The 18394-nt window shown below is 39.6% G+C and overlaps 1 protein-coding gene across 2 annotated transcripts; it reads right to left on the bottom strand.

The window, feature by feature from the left end:
• Positions 1-3480: 3480 nt before the first annotated feature.
• On the bottom strand, positions 3481-11957 carry LOC131425940 (xaa-Pro aminopeptidase 1-like). 2 transcript variants are annotated; one of them, XM_058588265.1, is made up of 5 exons: positions 11506-11957; positions 5434-5569; positions 4960-5368; positions 4807-4902; positions 3482-4742 (listed from the first exon to the last, which is right to left on the bottom strand). In XM_058588265.1, the coding sequence occupies exons 1-5, from the start codon at positions 11583-11585 to the stop codon at positions 3517-3519; spliced, it is 1947 nt and encodes a 648-aa protein (XP_058444248.1). In that variant the 5' UTR covers positions 11586-11957; the 3' UTR covers positions 3482-3516. The 2 variants fall into 2 exon arrangements, with proteins under 2 accessions (XP_058444249.1, XP_058444248.1); XM_058588266.1 differs by lacking the exon at positions 11506-11957 and having other exon boundaries at positions 3481-4742; positions 5430-5545.
• Positions 11958-18394: the final 6437 nt, after the last annotated feature.

Here is an 18394-nt window from a genome sequence, read left to right as displayed (position 1 = left end):
GTCTACAGAAATAAGCCAGTAACTATTCCAGCTTTGGAAGACAACATTTCCGAAGAAATTCGGGCTATTCCGGCCGAAATGCTCGAAAAAGTTGCCCAAAATTGGACTTTCCGAATGGACCACCTAAGACGCAGCCGCGGTCAACATTTAAATGAAATTATCTTCAAAAAGTAAATGTCATGTACCAATCTAACGTTTAAAATAAAGAACCGATGAGATTTTGCAAATTTTATGCGTTTTATTGTTTAAAAAAGTTCTCAAGCTCTTAAAAAATCACCCGTTAGATGAACTATTTACTGGAAAGTTGTTTAAAACTTTGCACCTTGTTTCGCCATCACTTTTGATAAAATACACTTGAAAATGAAAATTTTTCACTTATCGCGCTGTAATACCGGAACCGGAAGTCGGATCTGGATTAATTTTTCGGGGAATTTTTAAAGAGAATTTCAAGACCTTTATTTGAATTAATATTAGTTTGTAAGAATTAAAAACGGGTAGGAAATTTTCGAGAAAATTGAGTGCGCAGTTTTTATAGATTTGCACATATTATTGCTCAATTCCGGATCCGGTATTTTATATTTTGCAGTGTTTTGACAATGTCTGAATTCTGAATATCGACCCTTAAAATTGTTCCCAATTTAGATACCTTACCGAAATTCCAATCAAACGAGTCGTAGATTATACGAATTCGATTCAACTACTTAGGGTGGAATCGATTTTTTCTCCATATCCCAGCAGTTGGAGTTTTGAACGAAGCCCGACAAATTGATGCTTGGATTCAGAATTAGACACACTTTTTCATTACAATAATTTCTGAGTGATTGAAAGATTGAATACAGTACTCTTCAGCATAGTATTTGGGCTCGATATGTTTTTATCTCGGCTCGACTGTGGCGTGTTAAACTTTCTATTGAAAATTCTGCGTCATTTTTATAACTAAAAAGATTGTAATTGTCTTTAATTACAACCATCGAAAAAAACGGAGCTTTCATATCACATCATAACAATCAATGTTCATTCTTTCTAGTAACATGTTTTTTGTGTGAGAAAAACAATTATTCTGTATGAAATGTTCAAAACAACGTATGTAACATTGAGAGATTCTCTTTGTTTACTTTCTCTTTCGATTATTGCGAAAAATTCCTGCTTTTTTCGGTAATTTCTCCAGAGCAGATTAAAAGATGATAGCTTTAGTTATTATTATCGGTAAATTATTGGAGAAAAGAATTGCTAAGAGTGCCGTAATAATCAAAAGGGAAAGTAAACAAACAGAATCTATCATTGTTGCATATGTCGTTTTGAACATTTTATACAGTATTGATGCTTAAAATATACAAATCGATGAAAAAAGGTATCATCTCACTGCTAGGTGGAATAATCACGTTTTTCTTTTGATTTTTGAACGGTGTTAAATGATTTAGGTAAACAGAAATGAGAAAACTGGTATTTCATAGCAAAAATAACTAAAATCATATCAAATCTAACAAAGGTCTGATGTGTTAGAGCGTCTGTCAAAATGAGGAAAATCTGGCATATGCCAGATAAACCTGGAATATTTACAACTCTGCTCGCTATAGCTAAATAGTGAAACAGATAGCAAAACAAGGAGCACAATGGTTACTCGATAATGTCGATACGTTTTCAGGTTTGCACGGTTTACGCAGGTAATGAAGAATTGTCCGATGACGGCCCAATCGCAGCGCTATAATCGAGCCAATATCGGTCCTTAACCGGTCCGATGATCAGACCGACGCGGTTGTACAAAATTTACTGGGCAGTTAGTCGATAGTGCTAGTTTGAAAAACAAAGTGGAAAAATCTTCGGAAATTCTCCAGTAAAACTAGTCCAACGGGGCTCCAACTCCTCATATTAAAAATGGCTCAACAATGGACCTCTGCCTGCCGGGTTTGTTGAACGAAATAAATTGGATTCGGTTCAACGGTCTGTTTCAAAATCGGCGAACAAAGGTCCTGTGTTGGACTCCCGTTGAACGATTGATTGGACTATCATTGGAGCAACGATCCAGCGTATTGCACCAACGATGGACCACCGTTGAGCGTTTTCTTCTAATTCAAAAAACAAAAACGCTTAAAAAAATTTAGCCACTTTTGTGTAAATATACACTGCACCGAGGCAGTGTTGCTTGGTTGTACAAAAGTTCTATCACTGTTTTTTCGAAAGTTCTTACTTTTAGATATAATTGTTTCTAAATCAGAAAAACTTTAAACTGCAATTTTTTCCACTAGTTTTAAAAGTTTTTTCTGCTTAAATTTATAATTTTTTGAAGACTTTTAAAAGTTTATCGTTTTTATAAACACAATATTATTTTTTTGTGTGTACAACAATTTTCTTGGGAGTTCCGTTCTGAGGATCAATAATCAATCAGAGATACAAGTTCTAGAGAGTAGCTCTTCCTAAATCACATATTTAGGATCACTATCATGTTTCAATTTTCTTAATTTTAAATCAATTGCATTATGATATTGAGATAATTGTACGATTCGACTAAATAATGTTTTGCTCTCCGATTCTTATTGGCAATCTAGCGCAAAACTAATTTTACCTGACGCGCCATCTAAGTTTCATTATTTGACGATTTTCTTAGGTTGACGATTGAATTTTACACAGGTTCTTATGGGGAACTCATATAATTTCAATTTTGGTCTAGAATTTTAGAATCTTTAACAAGAACTGTTCATTTGAAAATGTAAGAAAATAAATTTTCTTTTATTTCGTGTAATAATTTTTGATTTTATAAGATGAAATGTAGACAAATCTCGAGATCCAGAATTTGTTTCGGTTCAGTTGAAGTTATTTCGAACACTAGAGGAATGAATCAAAAGGCGGTGAAATACTATTTCTTAACATAATATCGCATATTTGGTTCGGTTTGCGCATTTGTATGGTCCTTCAAGTAGCATTTCATGAATAAAATCATCATAACATTTTTTCACATGCAAATATTGGAACTGAAAATTTTCATTGTTTGAAACAGAATCTTGAGTGGTGCAAAAATAACAAAAATCTCACACTAATATAATAGTGCAAAAATAGCAAAAATCTCACACTAAAATTAACTTTTCGCTTGAACAATTGACGTTCTTAATAAGTAATAAATGATTTTACAAGTGGTTTTCCCTTGTATTTTGACAGATAAACTTGCAATCACCATCCTCGGATCGTTGGACCCTGATAACAGGGATCGTTGCTTTACATTTGTATACACACATCAAAGCATTCATTAGAACGTAATTCGTAGAACGACTGTATTTTACAATAATGGTTCAGATATGTGTGAAACATACCTAGTCTTTCAAGAAGACGCGTAAGCTTACACGTTTCAGCTCTTAAAAATATGTAAAAATCAGATCAACTGTAAAAATCATTAATTTTTGACGCTACGTCGGTAACAGAAGACGTAAATTCACTCGTATTTTTCTAGCTGTGTTATTTTGCGATCTTCGGATACAACAAACTGAGTAAAATTACTACAAATTTCGCAGTTTATTTACATGTTTACGTCTTAACAATAGCCTTGGTTTGCTGCACCAACCAAGCATGAGCCTCGTTGGCATTCTGTTCCAACAGTAATGGACCAACTTCTTTCAGGACCCGTTCATGGTAGCTGTTCACCAGATTCACCTCGTGCTCACTCATCAACGTCAAATCCATCAGCTTGGTTTGCAGCGGAGCCACCGTGTTGGCGTAGAATGTCAACGCTCCCCGACCGGCAAAGTCATACCGAACGTCGGCTTTGACGACCTGTACGATATCCTCCAATCGGATACCGAACTGATCCGCTTCGTAGTAGCCGGGTTCGTTCGAGGTGAACATATTTTCCTGTAGGCCGACATTTCCCGGCGATACCGTGCTGGACACTAGCGAGGGTGGATACTCGTGAACTCCGAGGTATGACCCAATCCCGTGACCCGTCCCGTGTCCATAATCCAGACCAACATCCCACAGGGCACGACGGGCCATGGCATCGAAGAACGTTCCGGAAGTTTTCGGTGGAAATACTGCCGAGCCGAGACTCAGGAAACCTTTAAGCACTCTCGTGAAAGCTTCCTTCTGGAAAGCGGTTGGTTCACCCATGTGCACTGATCGGGTTACGTCGGTTGTTCCGTCCCTGTACTGACCACCGGAATCGATGAGGTAGATATTGTCTCGTGTTATCAGAGTATCCGTTTCTTCCGTTGGACTGTAATGGACAATGGCTGCATTGGATCCAAATGCACTGATAGCCGTGAAGCTTAGACCAACAAAATCTTTCTGCATGCTACGAAATTCGCGTAGTTGACTTGCTCCGGACAGTTCGGTTATATTGCCCGAGTCGACGTTCTCCTCTAGCCAATGCAGATAACGAACAAGAGCGGCACCATCCCGGACGTGAGCTCGACGCATTCCTTCGCCTTCCACAGAATTTTTCACCGCTCGTTTAGTTGCCACCAGACTGTACAGTTGAATTCGTTGATCAGCTGGAATTTGAGCATAAAACGCATGACTACAGGAGGTGGAGATGATCACGTTCCCCCGAGTTTCCACCAGTTCTTTAACCCCGGCGAGAATATCGTCGTATTCCCGAACCGTAACTTCGATACCTTCCGACCGGAAATGATTTCTAATGGTGTCGTTGATCCGATCCGGATTGGTGAATAGTATGATCTCACTATCGGAAACGATGGCGTATGCGAAGAATACTGGAGTGTTGCGGATGTCCGACCCGCGCAGATTGAAGAGCCCTGTTGAACGAAGGAATTGATTGAGATTGTTCGACGGTTGGTTTCATGAAACAATCTTACATACAAGCGATTTCATCCAGACCGGTGATAACGATTGCCGAAGCTTTCTTTTCTATCAGTTCTTTCCGAAGGTCTGCGATCTTTTCGGATGCCCGCTTCCCTAATTTGTAAAACGTTATGTTAACGACACTGGTTTTGGGTTATTCAGTGTACTCACCTGAATACTTGATATCCAGCGGAATCAATGGTTCGCTGACCTGCGGTGGACGGTTGTTCCAAACGCTGTCCACCAGATTACGTTCGAGTGTCACCAATCGTAGACCACCGGCATTCAGGACCCTCGATAGACGTTCGAATTCGGTCGAGGTTATCAGAAAGGGATCCGTTCCAACCTGGGACCACGAGGAAAGCTTCTCCAGTAGCCAGTCGTCACGCGTTGGAACATCCGCCAAACCCTCTCTCATCAGAGTCCATAGATCCGAGTCCAGCTGATTTTCCGCCTGCAGATGATAGCGTGAATCGGTCCATAGAGCCGCCTCCCGCAAGGTAATGATGGCTGTTCCGGCGGATCCGGTGAAGTTCGTTACGTACTGAAGACGTTTATCGTGTGCGGAAATATACTCACTCTGTGGAAGGGATGTTTTAACTAGATTAGATTTGGTGAGGACAAACCAGAAGCTTCTAGACCTACGATGTGGGCATCTACCGAGGGAATGATGTACGCTGTGATGGAGTTGTCTTCCATCAGGTTGCGGATATCGGTGAGAATCTGCTTTACCGACTTGGGTGTCTCGTCGTACGCGTCTTCGTCATTACCGTTCAAAGCCCTGGAGATAAGTTATTGAGATTAGCGATAAGAAATATTCTGATGCGATTACAAAGTTAATGTTGTTTGACCGTTTTTTTATAACTCAATCAATACGCGCTTATCTACAAACGTTATCGAACGAACTCATAAACACGAACGAACTCATAAATTTTACTGTTCACTCGGGTACGGGTCGGGTACGGGTAAAAAAATTTACCGCTCACTCGGGTACGGGTCGGGTAATTTTTTTTTTTTCGGATCGATTACCCGACCATTTGTACTTCACATAAATATGTTTACACGTTGACGAGATTTTTTCATTGCAAAACAGTTCTTCCGAAAAATAATCAATTTGATTCAAGGGGTTTTGACATTCGCGCCTAGGACCAGACCTGTCAACTGGCATCTTTTTCCAGAAAAAAAACATTTTTTTCTTCATGAAAAGTTATGTGAATATTTCCCGCCCTACTTTGTTTATAACATATTTAATAAGACACACTACCTTAGCTCTATGATGTAGCGGTAGGAATCTACTTTTCACGTAGGTTTTAATGGACTGCCATTTTAAAGCTGTTTAATGCACAATCCAGTAAAAATTATTTGATTCATATACTGCCCATACTCGCATATCAGTCTCATATCGATTTTCGCCAATTTTGAGTTAGCTTGAGGAATGGAGTCTTTCCTCAACATACTCTCAGAAATTGCAATGAAAGTTGAGGGTTTGTTCAGTAAAATATAAAAAAATATCAACTCATTTCTGTACCGCTAAAGTACCCGCATATCAGTCCCATTCAGTGCAAAATTTCAATAATTTCATTTGTTGCAATATTGGAACAGCAAAGGTGTATTACCGATATTTCATGTAATAATACCAAGATTAAGCATTTGGGAGCAAAGCAAAGTCTTGGCATTACATTCCTTTCGTGGAATTTGGCCTTTCTGTTTCAACAGACTTCGCAGCCGATTCTTAGCGTACAGAATCATTGCATGGCTAGTACTATGAATCCTACTGACACTAAGAATCCTTCCAGGTCGGGGCTCGAACATACGACAGCTGGCTTGTAAGACCAGCGTCCTATGCATTGAACCGCCAACCCGGGACCAGCATTAGGGAGCACAATAAATAAAAAATTCGGAAATAAACTTTTGATCGTCTTTTTCTCAACATGCCGATTTCCCATATGGGACTGATATGCAAGTATGGGCAGTATATAAAATGTAGTGTAGTACTCATATCACATTCAGATACCAGAAAACTGTTATTTTAAATATTGGTTAGAGATTTTCAAAATTTTCATAAAAATCATTGGGATTCTTACCATAAAAACATGAACATTTATTTCAGAAAATCTGCATAGAAGTTCTTATTATTCTGCACTTCTGGGTGGTGTCACCTCACTTTAAATGACACCGATTGATGGCACAGCAAGTTGGGCTATATTGCTAGTTAATTTTCGTTTCTTTTCACTGGACTACAAGTGAAAATCTCGATGCGTGACAACGTGGAGTCGCAAAAGTAAGGGTGAAAATCTTTTCTCGCGAAATACTCAAATTTTCACCGTGTTCACTCGTTTAAGGGTTCCACCGGTTCAATGGCTGTAAAAACCACCAGCAACTGATAACATCGTGGGTGTGGGTTTGTGAGGTTTACAAAACGGGCATAGTTGACAGATTAATTTAAATCAAAATCATAATTAATTTTGCTTTGTAGTAAAAAATTGAAACCAAAAAAATTTCCTACGAATGTTCAAACTAATTACACTTGAAGGACTCACTGTTCACCATGTTCAAAATTGAATTTTTCACACCGGGAATACACGTACATTGTTTGATTCTTTGGTCAATTCACGTAAACGAACTGATAACACACTATTCATTTTAGGGGATGTTCGCATAACATTCATTTTCGTCACGTATAATATTCAATTTGACATTTGGAAATATATTACGTGATTTTTCAAGTGATTCGAATGTGAATTTTTATTTGTGTGTCAAGATAATGAGCACGCTTACTTATAGTTCTAAAGAATTGGATCAAAAGTCGCACTGTTTCGTAAAAACCATACCTACCCAAAATTGAGTACAACGGGTATTACGACATTTTGGGTGAATATGCTTCTCGAAAAATTTGATTGGATATTACTCGCTTTTGTTGACATTTGTAAATGAAAATAAAGTACCAAAAACATTGGAAATCTACAGGGTCCGCCATCTAACATTTATTTTTGAACTAGCGGTTATTTCGACATTGGTAACCTAAATGTCACTTCTGATTTGACAGAAACTTTGTTGTATCCTTTGCTGAACGAAAATGGTTGTGTATACGCTTGAGGACCGCGTGAAAATAGTGCAGTTTTACTTTCAAAATCATGGTAATGTGTGCAAAAAAATCATCTTCTCGGATAAGGCACATTTTCATCTCGGCGGGTATGTTAATAAGCAAAATTGTCGTATCTGGGGACGGAAAACCCGCACGTCATCATGGAGAAGCCGATCTCAGAGAGTGACGGTTTGGTGCGGATTTTTGTCTGGCGGCATCATTGGGCCTTTTTTCTTAGAAAATGAGGCAGGAGCCGCCGCCACGGTCAATGGCGAGCGGTACCGCGTCATCATTAGCGATTAGTTCTTCCCGTTACTTAAACAGGAAGACTTGAACACCTTTTGTTTCCAACAAGACTCCAACAAGAGCTCCGTGCCACACAGCCAACGCTACGATCGATCATCTGTGCACAGTCTTCGAAGATCGAATTATCAGTCGAAATTCGGATGTCGTTTGGCCGCCTCGGAGCTGTGATTTGACACCGTTAGACTATTATCTTTGAGCGGCTGTCAAAGATAAGTGTTATGTGGACAAGCCAGAGACAATTCAAGCCTTGAAGGATAACATTCGTGCATCCATAGCTGAAATAAAGCTGCATACAATCGAAAATGTATTAAAAAGCTGGACCGACCGTATGGCGTACTGCAAGGGCAGCCGAGGCAGCCATTTGAATGAAATTATATTTCACAATTACCCGGAAGGATTGTACTTTAATATGAAAAAATAAATTTTGAATTCGGATGAACCGTTTGTTTTTTTATGCATGTTTAAAAAAAAGTTACATTACATTATTCATGCTTCACAGTGTAACATATCGGCTGAAAAGTTCGTATCGTTTCTATGAGAGGGCGCCACTAGAATTAAATCCATACCATTTTCAGTTAGTACCAACCTTCAAAAGATACGTGTATAAATTTGACAGCTTTCTGATTATTAGTTTGTGAGATATTGCATTTTGAGTGAAGCTACTTTTGTTATTGTGAAAAAAATGGAAAAAAAGGAATTTCGTGTGTTGATGAAACACTACTTTTTGATGAAAAAAAGTGCCGCCGATACCAAAAAATGGCTTGATGAGTGTTATCCAGACTCTGCACCGGGCGAAGCAACAATTCGTAAGTGGTTTGCAAAATTTCGTACTGGTCATATGAGCACCGAAGACGATGAACGCAGTGGACGTCAAAAAGAGGCTGTTACCGATGAAAACGTGAAAAAAGTCCACAAAATGATTTTCAATGACTGTAAAGTGAAGTTGATCGAGATAGCTGACACCCTAAAGATATCAAAGGAACGTGTTGGACATATTATTCACGAATATTTGGATATGAGAAAGCTTTGTGCAAAATGGGTGCCGCGTGAGCTCACAATCGATCAAAAACAACAACGAAAAACCATGCTGAAAATGAACGAATTGGGCTTCGAATTGCTCCCTCATCTACCGTATTCTACTGATTTGGCCCCCAGTGACTTTTTCCTGTTCTCAGCCCTCAAGAGAATGCTCGCTGGTAAAAAATTTAGAAGCATTGAAGAGGTAATTGCTGAAACTGAGGCCTATTTTGAGGCAAAGGACAAAGCGTACTACAAAAATGGTATCGAAAAGTTGGAAGATCGCTATAATCGCTGTATCGCCTCTGATGGCAATTATGTTGAAAAATAAAAACGAATTTTGGCAAAAAAATGTGTGTTTCTATTAAACGATACGAACTTTTCAGCCGAACTGTTATTTATATGTTTAAAAGTAAACAAGCATTTTAATGTATTTTTCTTACCAACTAGAGCCTGATACGGCTCGATATCTAAAACACTTTATTTTTTCCATACTGAATTTTGGTAAAATTTTTACTACTCATTCGGGTCGGGTACGGGTACAGGTAATTTTTAATCGGGTACGGGTCGGGTACGGGTAAATTTTTTTATTTTTTTTCGGGTACGGGTAATTTTTATTTATTTTTGATCGGGTACGGGTCGGGTACGGGTAATTTTTTAAATTTTCAATCGGATACGGGTCGGGTACGGGTAAATTTTTTTTCTGATCACTCGGGTACGGGTCGGGTTCGGGTATAAGAATTTCTATACCCGACCATCTCTACTCAATAAGCCATCGATCTAATTTTTGACAGTCCGAAACCTCCACATTTGACAGAGCGTTGTCGTGTTAAACAAGTAACAGAATAGTGCTCCTGCATAATTTTCCATGAATGTCCTTGAATGGCTTCAAACATTAGTTGGGCTCGACATGGTTTGACCATTCGGAAGCAGCTTGGCCGAACATATGGTATGTACAGGGTCCGGCACTCGAAGTGTAACCAATTAAAAAGGCCATAAATTCAGTTTGGAAAATTACTTTTACTTAATTCAAAGTACAAAATGTGTAAAAATAATACAAAATTCAGAATCAATTCACTTTTTCTCGATATGACCACCTTTTGCCTTGACTATGGCCTTGAGACGGTCAAAAAACGAATCGCAAGTTGCCGAATGTGACTTGCAGGTATTTAGGCCCACTCGCGGACAATAACTTTTTTCAGCGCCTCGAGACTGGTGTATCTTTTAGTTCGGACTTTGCTCTCCAAAATGGCCCAAAGAGAATAATCCATTGGATTCGCATCTGGTGAATTCGAGAGCCATTGTGTGGACGTGATGAAGTTCGGTTTTCAGCCATTCTTGGTTCACTCGAGCTTTGTGAGACGGTGCCGAGTCCTGCTGAAACGTCCATGGTGTGCCACCGAAGTGTTTGTCTGCCCACGGCTTCAAAGCAACCTCCAGAATACTTTCCCGATAATATGTCGCATTTACCTTGACGCCAGGCTCGATGAAAACGATTGGAGAGCGCCCATCTGCGGTTACAGCGGCCCAAACCATTATCTGTTGCGGGTGCTGCCTCCTGGTGGCCAATCGATGACTCAAATTCTCGTATGAACGGTCGGTCAAGTAAACCCTATCGTTTTGAGAGTTTACGAATTGCTCAATTGGAAAAATTTTCTCGTCAGAACATACAATGTTCGGAAATTGACCGCTTTCGGCCAAACGAAGCAACTCCTTCGCTCTCTTCGTAATTTCCAGATTCTAATTAATAAAACTGTCATAAATTATGCATCTAGAACTAGAACACTGAAACATACTATTGGGTGCAAGGAATCTAATTTTTGTGTCACGCGAAAAGCTGCAGTGAAATTTTCTTAGATCTTGAAATCAGAGTGTAAAACTAGAGTAAAAATTATTTATATTTTGTATGTGTAGTTATTTTTTTTCAAAAGCTAGTTTAAGCTACTAATAAACTCCAGCCGGCAGTGTACTCCAGTATATTTTTTTTCGACCAACTATCGTCGACCTAGTTCCGTAAGCAGCGAAAAAATCGGCGGCCAAGTACCCGTACAACGGAATGCATAAACTGATTGAGTCTATTTTGCATCGGTACAATTGAAACGCACCGTAGAATTTACACAGTGTCGGCAATCAGTGCACGTTTGCAACTTGCTGTAACAGAAATAAAACCACCAAGGGCACAAATCTGATTCGCCCATTATTCCCATTTCACAGTTTATGAATCCGATTTACTCGCTGGCTGAGTCGCCGTTTGGTATCAGTAAGCGGTACGTCAAGAAGCAAAATAAAAAAAACCCTCGCACATTTACCTGCCAACGGCTAGTCCGCAACCGACCAGAATGATGAGCAGGGCCGACAGCCCGATGATGTACTTCTTGGAGGTTTTCATGCCACCGCCGGTCGGGGGTCAAATGTTTACCGCTCCGAAAGTCACCGACTTTCCACCGTTCGCAAGTTCCTGCTCGGGAAATACGGGACTCATCCACCCGCTGGTACTTACGCCGGGGAGATTTGTTTGTAGCTGACAGATGAAACAATTGCAACAAGATTCCTACCACCAAACAGCACTCTGCTGGACTGGACCGGACACAGACTGTCAGCCGTGGATAGAATATTAAACACAATGGAAGAGCACACTGAACTTTGCCTTTTGGATTTTCGGCAGTTTTGCGAATCGTACAAATTAAATCACTTTTTCTACTAGCGAAACCTGACAGATTGACCACCGACGACCGACCGACCGACCGACCGACCGACTGACCGCAGCTCCGCACAGTAACTGAAGTGGGGAAAGCGAAAGAAGAAAGAAAGAAAAAAAAACGTATCCGCTCAGGGTAAGGAAATTCGCCCACCGAACCACCCTCGATATTTACAGTCTTGCGAAGTAAAGTGGTTGTTGTTGGTAATCATTGCCCCGTTCTATTGTCCGGTAGGAAAATACAACGAACATCTTTGATTCTACTACTACTACTACATAGTACCAGCTGTGAACAATACAAGGGGGGAACAGAAGAGGGCGTCACTAACAGTGATAAACATCGCACCTTTGGTTTGCTTCCAACTACATACTGACCTTATGACGCAGTATAGATTTTGTATTTCTCCTTTCAATTACGTTTCATCACGCAAAAGATGTATTCGTTGAACACTCCTTGCCCGCGAAACTGTCTACAGTGGCGGCTCTGAACAAGAACTAACTGTTATGACGTTTTGATTTTTTCGAAGTTCAAATTAAGGACTAGTTCGAATTTCGTGGTTGATTCGTTTAGAAGAAATTCAATAGTTAAAAGTGAAAGCATTATATTTGAAATCTTACCCAATTAACTCATTTGGAATTCGACTGGAAATTCAATATGATTTCCAAATGGATCCTAAAGCTGTGAACCATTTCGCGGTTAATTTTAACTTTTGGTTGAAATTTGACACTTGAGTGGTTATTTTGTGTCGAGTAGTTAAATTTAACTAAAACTGCGACCCAAAATTTGACGGACGGAAAGTTATTTGGGTTTCTTTTCCACTGGAAACAATTTCAACTACATACTGAATATTAGAATTTTCATTGCAATTTTTTTTCAGTGTCGGAAAATAATAATCGATCTGTCAAAAATACCCTCTCAGCAAGCGGTTCTATTTTGTTGATCGTTGAGCGCTTGTTGAACGATATACTGCACGAAATATTCGTTCAGTTTGCTGGAACGGTTTGTTGTTGTTTTTTTTCTTGCAAAAATACTGTGAAAATTAGGTGTTACCTTGATATAGGAAGAAAATTTGTTGTTATTCTACGTGAAGTAGAAGTTTTGTACAGGTAAGTAGTGTTAGTTTAAAAAAATAAGTGGAAAAAACTTCAGAAATTCTTTCCTCATATTAAAAACTCCTCATATTAAGGCTGTGAACCATCTCACGGTTAATTTTAACTTTTGGTTAAAATCTGACACTTGAGTGGTTATTTGGTGTCGAGTAGTTAAATTTGACTAAAACTGTGGCCCATTTCAAAATTTGACGGACGGAAAGTTATTTGGGTTTTTTTCCACTGGAAATAATTTCAACTAAAGAATTAGTATTAGAATTTTCATTGCGAGATTTTTTTCAGTGTTGGAAAATAACTATCGATCTGTCAAAAATAACCATGCTCTCGAGCAGGGTTATTTTTGACAACATCAAATTAACCACTCGAGTGTCAGATTTTAACCAAAAGTTAAAATTAACCGCGAAATGGTTCACAGCCTAAAAATGGCTCAACAATGGACCTCTGTCTGCCGGGTTTGTTGAACGAAAAAAATGGCATTCGGTTCAACGGTCTGTTTCAAAATCGGCAAACGAAGGTCCCGTGTTGGCCTCCCGTTTAACGATTGATTGGACTTTCATTGGACCAATGATCCAACGTATTGGACCAACGGAGGACCACCGTTGAACGTTGTTTTCTAAGAGGGTAACTATGCTCTCGAGCAGGGTTATTTTTGACAACATCAAATTAACCGCTCGAGTGTCAGATTTTAACCAAAAGTTAAAATTAACCGCGAAATGGTTCACAGCCTAAGGCAGGTGCTACGGCCCATTCCAAACCGAACCGAGTTGGAATTGGTTGTTGCATCTTAATCGGAATACACTTGGGAATCATGCTGATTTCAAATCGGCGAGAAATTTTCATTCGGATTTCCATGTGGAAATCAATGAATTTCGAATCGATTTCAACTCCAGTGCAACAACTGATTCCGAATATAGCTTACAACCGATTGATTCGGAAATCTGTCGGAATTAAGTGAGAAGATGCCCTCTTAGAAAAAAAAAACGCTCAACGGTGGTCTTTCATTGGTCCAATACGTTTGATCATTGGTTCAATAAACGTCTAATCAATCGTTCAACGGGAGGCCAACACGGGACCTTCGTTTGCCGATTTTGAAACATACCGTTAAAATGAAACCCGGCAGATAGAGGTCCATCGTTGAGCCATTTTTAATATGAGGAGTTGGAGCCCCGTTGGACTAGTTTTACTGGAGAATTTTCGAAGTTTTTTCCACTTATTTTTTATAAACTAACACTGCATACCTGTACAATTCTTCTACTTTACGTAGAATAACAACAAATTTTCTTTCTATATGAAGGTAATACCTAATTTTGACACAATTTTTGCAAGAGAAAAAACAACAAACCGACCCAGCAAACTGAACGAATATTTCGTGCAGTATGCCGTTCAACAAGCGCTCAACGACCAACAAAATAGAGCCGCCTGCTGAGAGGGTTTTAGTACTGAACCGATCGAACACTGAAAAATCATACATTCGAGTAAGAATTCATTGCTCATTCTGTCATTTCGATAATGTGGGATATATGCACTGAAAACCATTTCTACCTATTTTTTGAGGAGAAATCACTCATTGCCGAGCTCTTCTATAAGCTACCCAAAATTAGGTCGTTATCTACTCAAACTTTGAGTTGATCGGTAAAAATGGGTAGCGTGCTTTGTTATGGCATAACATTTGTACTAAACTTACAGTTACCTAAATTTTGAGGTCATCACTCGTTACCCAAAATTGGGGAGATGCACTTTAGTTGATTTTGGGCAGGTTGTGACCCAAAATTATGTAGCGGCTGGTAAGAGTGTGGGCAATCGAACTTCCATTAATTATTTTAAACATTTTATCTTTTAAGCAGCCCTTACACGATCATTAATAGTGTCGTTACTTAGAAGTAATGCCATTTTTAATTCTTCATACAAAGGTTGAAATGTCATTACTTAGTAATCATTAAAAATGACATTTATAATTCTCGTGTAAGGAGCGCTTTAGTTGAAATTTGACATTCACTTCCGGTGAAACTCTCAACGGGTTCCGTACTTTGACGACTCTACGCAGCCACACAGCGAGGTTTTCGCTTGTAGTCCAGCGAAAAGAAAGTCAATTGGACTAATTAACTGGCAATATATCCTAAGTTGCTGTGCCATCAAATCGGCGTTATCTCAAGTGAAGTGACGCCAACCAGAATCAGAAGAAGAAGGAATTTTGACAGTCGAACATTTATTTTTCATAGAGTAGTTGATTTTAACCAAAACTGCATCTCTTTTTAAAGTTTGACGGATGAAACGTGTTCTGGGTTTATTTCGAACTGAAAATAAAATATCTAGTGGTATAATAAATGCAACACAAAGAATGTAAGAAGAACTTCGAGATAACACTTATTTAGTTTGACAATGTATTGAAACTTTTTATTGGGGTATTTTCTTTTACTGAAGCCATAGAATGAAATTATACATAAGTAATATTGTATTGATGTGGAACACATCTTTATTTTCTATATAGGGGTGCAAATCAGAAACTCAAGGAAAAATACACGTAGAAATGTGGTCAGGTTTTAAACACTTACAGCTCAGTCTATTTTCAATTATATATGATTGAAGTTATGATTAGTAGCGAGTAGTATCCTATTTTGTCTACTAAAAATCTCCGGCATACCGGATTTCCCTGCCATAGTCGACGGTTTTGAAGGATTGAATACAGCGCTCTGATTGGTCAATCGATGCAAAAGCGAAGCTGTTGGAAGCACTTGAATCTATAAATACATGCGAAATTATAGCTAACGTTTCAGTCCTACGCGTAGCATGCTGGAGGTAGGCTGTTGCTAGACAGTAAGACAAACCGTACCATAAAGCGATCTGAAGCTTTAATTGGTATGTTCTGATCTTGTGTCATGCAAGCTCGGATGAATTTCCATGTTATGTCGTTTCGCCTAAGAAATTGACAACTGCCCCAGGATAAATTTTGAGTGCTTAAGATTAATTTCTAATTTATATAAGATGAACTCGATTGATAATGAGAAAAAGCTTATCGCTTCAATCGAAATCGCAGAATAGCAGAGAAACTTAATGCTATAAAAATAACTGCTTGCATACAAAACTTGAACACAAGATTGGCGAAGAGAAGCTTGATATCGAAATCCGTATCGCAAGAATGTACAAAGACATAATTGCATACATTTGGGATATTGGTGTAATTTCGTCAGCTATAAAACAAATACAAATCAAGACATCAACGTTCGGTGTTGGTTCCTAATCAAGATCAATCTAAGCAGACTCTCGTGCAATTACGAATTCAAAAGTGTGACGATTGATTGAACTGTTTGATTGTAGATCATTAGAAATTTTGGTTGGTTTGTTCCACATCAAAGGCTCGAACAAACCCATGGGACATTGCCGTTTCAACCTTCCGAGCGAACGGACGTGCTTTGTGTTTACTGCGAAAAAAACCAGTGCCGTGTGTGATAACGTGACCGGACGATCAAAACTAGATTATATCGCTATTGTGTAATAGACAATAGTGCTTTTTTCTGTGAGAGGTTTTTTGTACATTATACACTGAAGCAGTGCATTGTTGTGAGCGGACGATCGAAACAGTACCGTTAGCCGGTGATTGTTTGATCGATCAAGGCCAGATTTTAGTGGCCATTGTGATTATACTGTGCGGATTATAAGTGAGTGTGCTTTTTCCTCTCGGAGGTTTTTTGCACACCCTCGAAGCGGCGATACGCCGATCGACGAGGGCTTGGCCTTGGTGGCCCCCGTTGGATTAAAAGTTAAGTACTATTATTTTGTATATTTTTTTTTTCTTCATTCGACCGTTCATTTCCCCCCCCCCCCCCAATCATTTATTTTCTGCGCGGAGGTAGCTCCGCGACATGTCAAATTTGAATTCCGACCCCTCCGTTATCGATGATCAGATGGAGACTTCTGTTGGCAGCAATAAGTCTCGCATAAAGAGTTATCCCGATGGGCTTGCACTCTCGGCCGGGCCTTACTCGGTTTATTTCCGGACCAAGGCTAAAGAAAAAAAATTGAATGTTTTGAAAATATCGCGGGATCTGTCCTCGCGATACAATACTATAAAAAGTATTGATAAAATATGCCCAGATAAGCTCAGGGTTCTGCTCACCAGCTCAAAGCAGGCTAATGAGCTCGTTCAAAATGATCATTTTACGCGGGAGTACCGCGTCTACGTGCCAGCTCGCGAAGTAGAAATCGACGGTGTGGTCACCGATTCGAGTTTGACTTGCGAGGACGTTCTTAAGTACGGAGAGGGCTGTTTTAAGGACCCCTCACTTAAGAACGTCAAGATACTGGACTGCAAGCGATTGCATTCAGTATCGATCGCCGGGGATGGAACAAAGTCTTATCCCCAATCTGACTCTTATCGTGTGACCTTCGCCGGCTCTGCTTTGCCCAACTACATCCTCTTGGACCGGGTTCGTCTGCCTGTTCGTCTTTTTGTACCTCGAGTAATGAATTGTACCAATTGCAAACAATTGGGGCATACAGCTTCTCATTGCTGCAATAAGCCCCGGTGTGCTAACTGTGGGGAGGCTCATGCGGATGGCTCTTGCGGTAAGGATGCTGAAAAGTGTCTCTACTGCAAAGAGGGTCCGCATGACCTAATGGCATGTCCTGCGTATAAGTTGCGAGGAGATCGGATGAAGCGTTCCCTGAAGGAACACTCCAAGCGTTCCTTTGCCGAGATGCTTAAGAGTGCCACCCCTCCTAAACTGACAACGAACCCATATGCCTGCTTGTCAACTGACGAGAGCGATTCTGACGACCCTTTGGAAGGTCCATCATCGGCGGTCCCTCATAGCTGTAGGAAAAGAATGAATAAATCCTCTCATAAGCTACCTAGTAAGGGTTCGAAGGTGTCTTCCGAAGGGCTTCGAAAAGTTACAGCTAACGGGAATCGGGACAAACCACCGAAGCAAAAGGCTCCTGGTCTCGGAAAACTCAGTTCCGAGATGGAATTCCCACCACTTCCCGGGACAACAAAATCCCCAAACGTCCCTGAAAATCTATCAGAGAACCAACTAGGTGCTGGACTTATCAAGTTCTCTGATGTTGTGGACTGGATTTTTACAACTTTTAATATTTCTGACCCTCTTAAAAGCATTTTAATTGCTTTCATGCCAACAGTAAAAACATATTTAAAGCAGTTGACTGCAAATTGGCCCCTTCTCTCAGCGATTGTATCCTTCGATGGCTAAATCATCCATCGAGGTCACGGATCTAATCACTGTTTTACAGTGGAATTGCAGAAGTATCATTCCAAAAATAGATTCTTTTAAATTTTTAGTAAATAATCTGAAATGTGACGCATTTGCATTGTGCGAAACTTGGCTAACTTCTGAAATATCCTTAAACTTCCACGATTTTAACATTATTCGCCT

Source organism: Malaya genurostris, chromosome 1, assembly GCF_030247185.1.
Source record: "Malaya genurostris strain Urasoe2022 chromosome 1, Malgen_1.1, whole genome shotgun sequence".
In the NCBI taxonomy this organism is placed as follows: Eukaryota; Metazoa; Arthropoda; class Insecta; order Diptera; family Culicidae; genus Malaya; species Malaya genurostris.
The sequence above is the reverse complement of the archived record's forward strand: the minus strand, read 5'-3'. Positions and strand labels throughout refer to the sequence as shown.